This window comes from Electrophorus electricus, chromosome 18 (assembly GCF_013358815.1).
Source record: "Electrophorus electricus isolate fEleEle1 chromosome 18, fEleEle1.pri, whole genome shotgun sequence".
NCBI lineage: Eukaryota > Metazoa > Chordata > Actinopteri > Gymnotiformes > Gymnotidae > Electrophorus > Electrophorus electricus.
Genome location: NC_049552.1, coordinates 5999017 through 6009189, shown reverse-complemented (window position 1 = coordinate 6009189; position 10173 = coordinate 5999017). Strand labels below are relative to the sequence as shown.

At 41.6% G+C, this 10173-nt stretch overlaps 1 protein-coding gene across 2 annotated transcripts in view; it reads right to left on the bottom strand.

The window, feature by feature from the left end:
• The window catches only part of slc12a5b (solute carrier family 12 member 5b), a 41230-nt gene that overhangs the window by 8871 nt on the left and 22186 nt on the right, over positions 1–10173 (bottom strand). For both annotated transcript variants that reach the window (XM_027012216.2, XM_027012217.2), the window contains exons 3-14: positions 9956–10087; positions 9566–9712; positions 6417–6471; positions 5812–5942; positions 5145–5392; positions 4196–4407; positions 3690–3857; positions 2766–2864; positions 2478–2535; positions 2033–2207; positions 1744–1862; positions 1334–1432 (exon numbers count right to left, since the gene is read on the bottom strand). In XM_027012216.2, the coding sequence (XP_026868017.2) occupies positions 1334–1432; positions 1744–1862; positions 2033–2207; positions 2478–2535; positions 2766–2864; positions 3690–3857; positions 4196–4407; positions 5145–5392; positions 5812–5942; positions 6417–6471; positions 9566–9712; positions 9956–10087 (1643 nt within the window). The remainder of the gene's footprint in view (positions 1–1333; positions 1433–1743; positions 1863–2032; positions 2208–2477; positions 2536–2765; positions 2865–3689; positions 3858–4195; positions 4408–5144; positions 5393–5811; positions 5943–6416; positions 6472–9565; positions 9713–9955; positions 10088–10173) is intronic.

The window sequence follows — 10173 nt, the reverse complement described above, 5'->3', positions numbered from 1 at the left end:
ATAATTTCTGGCCAGGGCACATGTAAGTATTCATTAGTCACAACGCCATTTTTCTAGCATTTAAATGCCTGAAACTTTCATTCAAATAACAATTCTTTGCATTGCTGATCCCTTGTAAAACCCTTACAGTTGCACCTAGACAAATGGCTCATTTGTTCTTTGCACAAGGAATAACTTGCATGAATAAGAAGCAAAACTTTTAAAGTCCCCAAAAGCCCCACTGCACTGCAGCTCCGCAGGAGATCACTGGCACCAAGGAATATGATTTAGGAAATCGCTGTAAGGAATCTTCACTGACAGCATTTACACCTTTGCTATTACATTTTTGGCCTTAGACTTTCCGTGGGAATAATATGCACTTGTAATGGATATTGTAAGCATGTCTCAGACAGACAAATTACCAGTGATGCGGTAACACTTGTATTTATACTATTTATTACTTATATTTATCATTTATAATATGAGATTCAAATTGTCAGAGTCTGTGAACAGCCTGAGTCTGATGCCCTGCTGCTGGAATGGCTGTGGATCCTAAGATTGTCTCTCATAATGGTCAGCTAACCTGCTCTAGGGTTCATCTCAAACCACATACTCAAAAAACAAATAGTTAAACAGCATTCTCAGATACTGTACATCAAAGAACAGCTGCAAGCAGTTGTTGAGCAAAAAAGCTCCACTCAAGACTCTCTGAGCTCCTGAGGGTAAGACTAGTCTCCGTTCACCACACTTTTAAGATGTGCTTAATCAAATACTCTTTACAAATTTAAAACTCTGCTTGATCATAGCTGATACTGAGACAAGGAGTGAAAGTTGTTTCACTTTCTTATTCAGGCAAGTGCCCCAAAGGTCAATCTCAGAAGTCACCCAGTTCCTTAGTACTGATGCAACAATCAACTGTCTGACAAGATTCATAAAAGAAACAGGACACAAGAGAAGTCCCTCTCAGAAGTGCATGACTATCTGTTGTCTGAAACATTGAAATTATGCTGAAAGGATTATTTCAGAGACTCCTAAATGTTTCTACATAAAAATGGTGATCTTCTTTGGTATACAGTGCTTAGCTGACAAGATAGTCTATGATATAAGTTAAATATCAGAATGATCAACTCTCTGCATATTGCCACAGTCTGTTGCAATAGCCCAATGTCCCGCTAACATGTTGATAAACATCTGCAGTTTAATTGGGGCTACATGTGTCCATTAAACCACATTTGGTAAATTCTCTTGATGAAATGACTTTTGCCTGGCACTCAGGATGTGAGCTCATCAGCATGCAAGCTCATCAGCATGCGAGCTCATTTGCATGCAAGCTCGCGCACAATGCTGCACTGACCAGTGGTAGTACTTGAAGCGGGGCCTCCAGTTCGGCGTTCTGAGTAGCGTCTGCAGAGCACAGGCCAAGTTCACAAACATGTAGCACATCAGGAAGAACCTGCCGAGAGGAAGAACACAGCTCACCAAGGCTACCAAAAGCACTCTCATGCTCAAGAAGTCAAATAAACACTTATGATCCTTGTACGTAACAAGCGCAGAGCAGAGACATCAAATATTTCTGTTATTCACTGTCATGGTAGGTCGACGATTCCAGCCCAGTTAAGGTTAAGGCAGTACACTTTTTTTAATGCATGATTTATAGCATTTATTTTAATCAAAGAGAAAAGTGCATGATGGTTACATTAAGGTCAGTGCTAATTAGATATTGTGGTTAATGCACTATGGATCAAAGGAAGCAGCATTGCACACATGGAGAGGATGGGTGCAACAGAGTCCAGGGAGGCGATGATAATGCCAATCTCACAGATGCTCGCGGTCAGGAGCAGAGCCCATGTGGGCTCCCCATTTGCCTTTCCATGACCGAATACCTGACACACACACACACACACACACACACACACACACACACACACACACACAGCACAACACATACACACATTGTAGTCTGTTAGGGTCAGAACAACAACAGTATTTAAAAGAGACACATTGAAAGAGGCATGCTGAATTTGGTTTGCACATCCCATGTGGATGCTCTTACCCTGAGGAAGGGGATAATCCCATCTCGAGCAATGGCTTGCAAGAGGCGGGGTGCGCCAGTCAAACTCTGAAGCCCCGCCCCACATGTGGAAAAAAAGGAACCAAACACAATGACCCACGGGGAGGGCCATGCTAAAGTTCCAATGACCAGGTTACCGTTGACACCTTCACCAAACCTGTGCATTGCAGAATCATAAGGGATATTTTTTATTGCAGTATAAATACGGGATTAAATCAGCAAATACAGTACAAAAAATCCAAGAGACGTAGTGAGATTAATTAAATTAATTCAGGTCTGAGCCGACCTCAATTTTAATAGGCAACTGAAAAAGTGAATCAAATATGATAGACGAATTAGAAAAATGTGAAGTAGAAAAATGCATCGAACATGAAAAATGAAGTGGAAAAGTAAACCTGACGAGTGAACTGGCAGTGAATTGACTCACTTGTCTCTCAGAACCACTCCATCCACACAAGCCCCAAACAGGATCACGGAGGACATGTCTGTGGAGACACTGATCAGGACAACAAACCCACAAATATACAAGAAAAATATGAAACATACAAAAAATGTAAAATGTAAATTAATAAACATTTTGTCTGTGTACCAGTCATTTGGCTTCAAAGTTAGATGACTCAGCAATTTCACGTATAGTTAAGCTTACTCGGGCCATTCCCTGTTTTCCTAATCATGGGCAAAGGTGGGTAGGGGTGAGGTGGGGTGGGAAGGATACATATGGCGGAGGTGGTGGAGATGGCCAGGATGGTGCCAATGGGGATGGACTTCTGAGCGTCCTGCAGGTCACCGGAGCGGTTGGATCCAGCCATGATACCTGGAATGTGCACACATATAAACTAACCCAGAGATTTCTTCCAAGTACGGTTATTGTTTGATGGACAAAAACTGTGGGGTGGGGGGGGGGGGGTTAAGGAGGAAACAAAACATCGATCACAAGAAATCTGATGTTAAAGTCTGTTGTTTAAACATGAGCTAAGCAATGTGGGTGTGAATGTGTCTGTGTGTGTGTGTGTGTGTGTGTGTGTGTGTGTGTGTGTGTGTGTGTGTATGCGTCTGACACAAAACCCAGCATAATCTTGTAGATTTGTGCTGATACATGTTAGATCACAGCTCAGACTCCACTTCACAGCCTAACACTTTACTGCTATCGTCACTTCAGCCTAAGTTTAGCCTTAGCCTTAGAGCAAACACACACACACACACACACACACACACACAACACACACACACACACACACACACACACACACACACACACACACACACACTCATACAAAACATACACAAAGACACACTAAATTAAGCAATTAAACATCAGGAGGCAGCCACTAGACTTCCAAGGAAAGGGCTTTGCTGGTATAATTGCAAATAGTCTCTGGTTACTAGCTTCTCATTCACTGTTTTCTCCATATTAGAGGAACAGAAGTTGCAGAAGTAATTGTTCAGCATGGCTGGTGTGCCAGTAAGAACACTGCTAAGATAGAGACCCTCCCTCAGTGGGCCCCTTTGTCATTACACCTGACTTCTGGGTAAAAGATGTCCCAGTGTGATACCTCTTTCTTAGCTGCATTACCAGAAGACCAGGGGAAATCCTAGTCCAATTGGTGGTCTTCTCACTGGCTTCAGGGGCGGGACTAACCTGTGACGGATGGGAAGTAGATGCCCACCAACAGGGTAAAGAAGCTAGTGATGTCGGCCAGGACGTAGCGGTTGCTGTTGGCCAGTGGGATGTCAGGGTCCTCCACGGCTGGCAAGCCTCGCTTCTCCAGGATGTCGTTCTTCTTCATAAAGGTGCTGAATAGATTCTCTATGGAGTTAATTAATTAAAAATTAATGTATTAATTTACATTGTTTTCAAACACGGCTCATGAATTATGTCTATTTTTTACTCATAAATACTTAAATATAAATCAATTTTTTTTATTCATTGTCTTGAAATATTTCCTAATAAGCCCAAGCTTTTTTTTTTTTACTTGATAAAGGCCTTTAATGTTACCATCATTAGGGAGTGCCATTCACTGAATAGTTACACCAGTGACAATAAAATCAACACCACAGAAACAGTAGAAGTCACACTACTGCCAAAATAAGCTCATACAAGAGTGGCATGACTGCACGACACCCCCCACACACACACACACACACCTGCCAGGATGCCACTGGTGATACCAGGGATTCCCTGCAACTGGGAGACGTTGTTGTTGGTGAAGTACTCATCACAGGTGGCGTTGAGGAATTCCGAGTCGCAGAAGAACCTCCAGAGCTTGGTGGTGATGGTGCCATTGCCGCGATCGATGGTCTTGGCACACACGTCCAAGCCCTTGGAAAACAGGGTTCGGTTGCCCAGTAAGCAGATCCTGCCAAGGAGAAGGATACCGGTCTGTGCTCGGCTGAACGAGTCATGTGTTTAGCGTCACTCTGCTTTCCTATAGCATGTCTAGGTTTTATATATGATGAAGTGCTGCCACAGTAATGATAGTAATTTGAATGATTGGAAATTGTGGGGAAAAATAAAATCTCTTCGGTTAAATTTTAATATAACTGGCTATATGTAATGGAGTTAACACTATGTCATGTAACAGTACATGACAATGCTTTTTCTACTTGTGATGTATTACCCTAGCAATCAGTTTCATTGAAAGTTACTGTATTTACATTTATACATCTGTAGGTATGTCATATATATGATTTCCGAACGTATTTCTTTTAAGTATCATTAAGAGGTTCTTCCATTGTGGCTGGTTTTATATCATGTAACAATATGCAGACTGGTAGGCCTGTGATGACACTATTATATATGTCACTATATTTACAAATTTCTATCTAGCTTAGTTTTGTTCTTTGTTCTCTCTTTGCCTGAGGACCGCAATTCTTGAAACATTGCACTTATTAATTATACAGGAGCGTAATTAGCATACAGATGTTCACTCTATTTGTCCACAACAATCTGTAAGGACTATAATTAAGGACTATAATTAAATCAAGGGCCTGATGCAAGAAAAAAAGAATTTCACATCGCTCTCTTGAAAGATGCAAAAGTTCACCGGCAGTTACCATGTAAACAGGTAACGTAGTCATGACAGCGGGAGCTTACGGAAAGTCTGGCGGGTCGAAGGCGGTCTTGATCACCCCGCCGTAGACAGCAAGGATAGAGACGATGACACAGGCGAGGAAGACCAGCGCCAGCTTGTTCACGTACTTCACGCCAACAAAGACGACCAGGGACATGAAGGAGAGCACAATGGTGCCATACACCCGCATGTTATTGAGCATGCCCGCCTCGGCCTCTGCTCCCTCCAGACCCTCGATCTGAAATACGGCAGCCTGTGGGGCTATGTAGATCTATGGGGTGACAGTTGGGACAAAAAGGGTTCGCATACGCATTACAAAAAGTGAAAGGTCAGTGCTCCAATTCCCAAATGCACTGTAAAGGTGAGCTTTGTGTTATGATGCTTTATATATATATATATATATATATATATATATATATATATATATATATATATATATATATATATATATATATATATATATATATATGTAATTGTAATAACTGGAACAGTACAGATTTAAGCAAGCAGTGCCAGAGCACTTTGCCAACTCTGGAAATCAATAATCATCTGGTCATTTCAGGATCCACTTTATATTTTGCATAGTTATTGGCTCTGTTGTAATATTTCGATCTGTCACCATTGGCTGTCATTTCTAAACATCATGTCAGTCAAAAGATGAGCCTGTCAGAATGCAGTGTGGTTGGGTACCAGCAATATCTCAATGCAGCCCAGGATGTACATGGCACCAGCGAAGGTGGTGCCCAGGTAGAAACAAATGCCCACTGCTCCACCAAACTCTGGCCCCAGTGAGCGAGAGATCATATAGTAGGAACCACCAGCTGGAAAAGATGTAGAGCTTTAATACACAACATATAGAGTAAGCTGTGCTATATAGCTACACACAACAAGCTAAGCTTCTTGCATTTCTCTGTGATACTTTTTCCACTTAAAAATGATATAAAAGCTGAAGTATAAAAATGGCTTGTTTATTCCAGAAACTGTTTAAGAAATTTGTTTAGTTAAGAAATTAGTTTAAAAAAATTTTCTTTCAGTCTTTCTTTCACTCCCTCTCTCACCCACCTGCTTGCTACACACACACACACACACACACACACACACACAAACACATACACACTCACTCACTCCTAATGGCACACACACAGGCAACACCAGAGGACAGCTGCTGAGCTCAGCTCAGAAGGGAGCTGCACTGTGTATTGTGGCTAACTGCCCATAAGGAAACACGACCACAGCCATCCTGTGGTCTGAAACAAGCACACGCAGACAGACAAGGCTGGATGCATTTCGCTTACCTGGTACGACTCCATTTGTGGCAATCGCACTCATGGAAATTGCAGTCAGCATAGTCTGTAAATAAAGCCACAGTCATAGACTTTAGTACAAAACTCACTGAAATGACGGTCAGAGCTTTAGCTTGTAAGATTAGGCACGTTGGCGCCTTGCCAAAAAGCAAGCTTTCACCGACATCGAGCCTTTATGGATAAGAGTGACTAAAACACAGCTGTCATCCCTTGAGTCTCTATTTGTAAGTACTTCTAAGCCTGACAGCTTGAATGTAAACATGGATCAAGATTTTAAAAAAGGATAAAAATCAAAGGGTGACGGCCTTTTCTGAAGGCAAGTCATTGATACCCCCACGTATTGTAATGTTTGGTGTAAAACACTGTGGTGACATGAATTAATCTACACCATTGTCCTCCTCCAGAGTTTCAGCAAATGAACACTGGAGTCCTCAAGCTACCTAAACAGACATCTGGAAGAGAACCAATACAAACAATAACACCCAAGGATTTCACTGCAGAAAATCAAACTAGGACAAAATTTGGGATTTCACCCAATACAACTTTTGGCATTAAAAACACTTTGTCTTCGAGACTATGTAAATAATTTCTCTTAGTCATAGTTGATATAATTACTGTGCTACAGTGGCGACCTCGGGGGAGGCTGAATGGATACTACCTGAGACTGATTTCTGTTGCCTACCCAGAGATGAACGGCCCCGTGCAACAACTTTAAAACAACTTTAAAAGCGCAGCCAAAAAGTTATTTTACAGCAAATGCTACATGTTCACAGTCACATTAGTCAGTTTTAATTGTGAACCATAAGAGGTCTAATGACAGCAACACAATAATGATTTTCAGAGATAATTAGTTTACAACATGACCCTGCAAAGCTAGTTACTGTATACAAATATGATTGATTAAGAGGCCCGAAGGAAATAAATTTTATTTAGCCTCCCTTTGGACTGTTTAGTGCCTTTTTAATTAGTGTTTTTTATTTGAATGGTGTTCCATAATTTGCGTATTGATTCTGATTGGTCAGTTTAAAGGCTCTCAGCCTTTTCAGCAATTAGATTTGAATTGCAGTGTTTATGTACCATACTGGGCAGAAAATTGTATGCAAACATCTTTTTCTAAAATCTAGTTATGGATTGATCAAAAGAATAACACGAGTCGCCTGCACTGTTTACGTTTTTTTTAGAACAAAATCAGCCTCCCTTAGCTCCTTTGATGAACTGCTATGATGGTTTTGATATAATCATTGTAATGTTTTGTTTAAATAATAGACCTCTATTATGGGGTCTGAGTCTCCACTGCTTATTGATGCTTCATACAAATGTCCACTCTCTTTCTCAGTGAAACTGCAGGTCTCCTGTTATGAATTCAGCCCTGCTTTTCAATGGCAGTTCAGTTTATTTCATGCTGAAACCACCAACACTACACAGCCAAATCAAAAGAGGTTCAGTAGCCTAATGCCTGTCTAACTATTTAACATTCCTTGATGTCAACAAAGGCAAACAGTGAGCCACTACACCAATAGTTCTGTACAACAAAAGTACAACAGTATAATCTCCTATCTTTAATAAAGCTCTTAAAGTGTAGGGTGACAATACCATGCCTCAGTATGAGGGTTAACATCACTGATGTAACTCTACTCTGTGTACTAAATGTATATTTCAATGTCTCATGGAGTACAATGTGTTCTTTTATACGAATGTGTGTGTGCGTGTGTGTGTGTGTATGTGTGTGTGTGTGTGTGTGTGTGTGTGTGTGTGTGTGTGTGTGTGTGTGTGTGTGTGTGTGTGTGTTTGAGAGAGAGAGCAAGAAAGAGAGAGATGGGTTTGGCAGTCAGGAATGTATTATAATGAATTTAAGGCTGCACTTGAAAAGGACACTTTTGATATCAAACAGAATTTGACAAGCAGAAAACTCAGAGTAGTAGTTCTGAAGTTTTCCTGAAAAATAACAACCTTTTTGCCTTTTTTTTTTGGTTTTATGATAAGCGTGCTACTAAGGTTAAATAGGGCACAATAATCCTCCATGGGTTTCCACAGGGCATACAACTAGGAGAACTAAGGACAGACATTGTATGAATTATGAATAAGTATTTTAGCTTAATGACCAAATTGGCATGAATTCAGGTATTTACATAAAATGTATATATTTATTTACCCAATACATTGGCTAGTCTAGCTAGTCTACCCATGTACCTATGTCTAAGAGAGATCATGTGAATAAGGGCCTTTTTTCATAAGAATCAGATCTTAAGGATGAACTTCTAACATGTAACGATTTCCGAAAATTAACGACTCATTATTGCCCACATATCACTTGCCCACAGAACAGTAAAATAGTCCCAGGCAAGTTATAAGACTGCAGCAAAACAACTGTAGGAGAATATTGCATCACTGTGATAGTAATGTATTAGAGCTTCCAAGGGCAGTCTCATTCTTTAGATCAATGCAAAGACTATGTGAAGGGATTTTGACCTTTTTAAGCACCAAACTCTAAACTATCCACCTCAACACAGTATAAATCAGCATAAATGTCCTTCTGTCCTTACGTGTTCACTGATAGTTGTAGAGGGCGAGAGCAATGGTACAGTAAAGAATATGAACTCAGCTGTATGAGCTGTCCATGGTGCTGAAGCTGTAGTACTTTTAGAAATGTGGAACATCAGTGATTGCATAATTGTACACAATTCAGGGAAAAGGAGACCGGGTCAGAGAAGGCTTCAGGGAGTCGGTATGCAGCACAGGTGAGAAGTCTCATCTCTCGAGGCTGTGTTACTAAAGAGTAGCAGGAGTCATGAGGCAGAGGAGACTTTTGAGATGTTCCAGACACAAAGGGCAACCAGACCTGAAAGAGATGGTATTTATGGAATGTGCATGGGTGTGTGTCTGTGTGTGTATGTGTATATGTGTGTGTGCGTGAGTGTGTGTGTGTGTATGTGTGTGTGTGGATGTGCGTGTGTGGGTGCGTGTGAGTATTTATACCCTAAGAGGAGAGGAAGAGTTTTAAAAATGCGTGAGGTCAAGTATCTGTGTGTGTGTGTGTGTGTGTGTGTGTGAGAGAGAGAGAGATAGAGAGAGAGAGAGAGAGAGAGAGAGAGAGAGACAGAAAAGCAGTGGCAGAAAGAGAGAGCAGAAAAGAGACACACCGTGGAGCAGCACATGAAAACGATGAGGAAAGTGCCCAGGACTCCACCCACGCCCACCAGCCAGGTCATACGGAGGAAGAGGATCACGCCCAGGATGTTCTGCATGCAGGGCAGGTACACGCCCATCACTGTGCCCATACGAGGCGCCTGTCAGACACCAGCCATAACCCAACACACAGCTATGACCATGAAGAGAGCACAGCAATGTAACAATCCATCTCAAGTAACGAGTGCATTCTTGGTCTTCCCCAAATCCTTGTGAGCGAGGTTGTGTGTTTGTGCGTGTGTTTGTGCGTGTGTGTGTGTGTGTGTGTGTGTGTGTGTGTTTGTGTGTATGTATAAGTGATTGAGAGTGTGTGCTTTAGTGTGTGTGTATGTGCGTTTGTTTACCTGGACCACTTTCTTGCGGGCCTCTTCATTGTTCTCAGCCTCCTCGTGTTCCTTGCTGCCCTGTGGCAGGTTGGAGTAATTGGCCAGGCTGCTGAGTAGTGACGATACCATGGGACTTGTGTCCATCTCCTCCTACAACACACACACACACACACACACACACACACACACACACACACGGCCTAATCACCATAACATGTCAAGGAATTTAGAGTAGA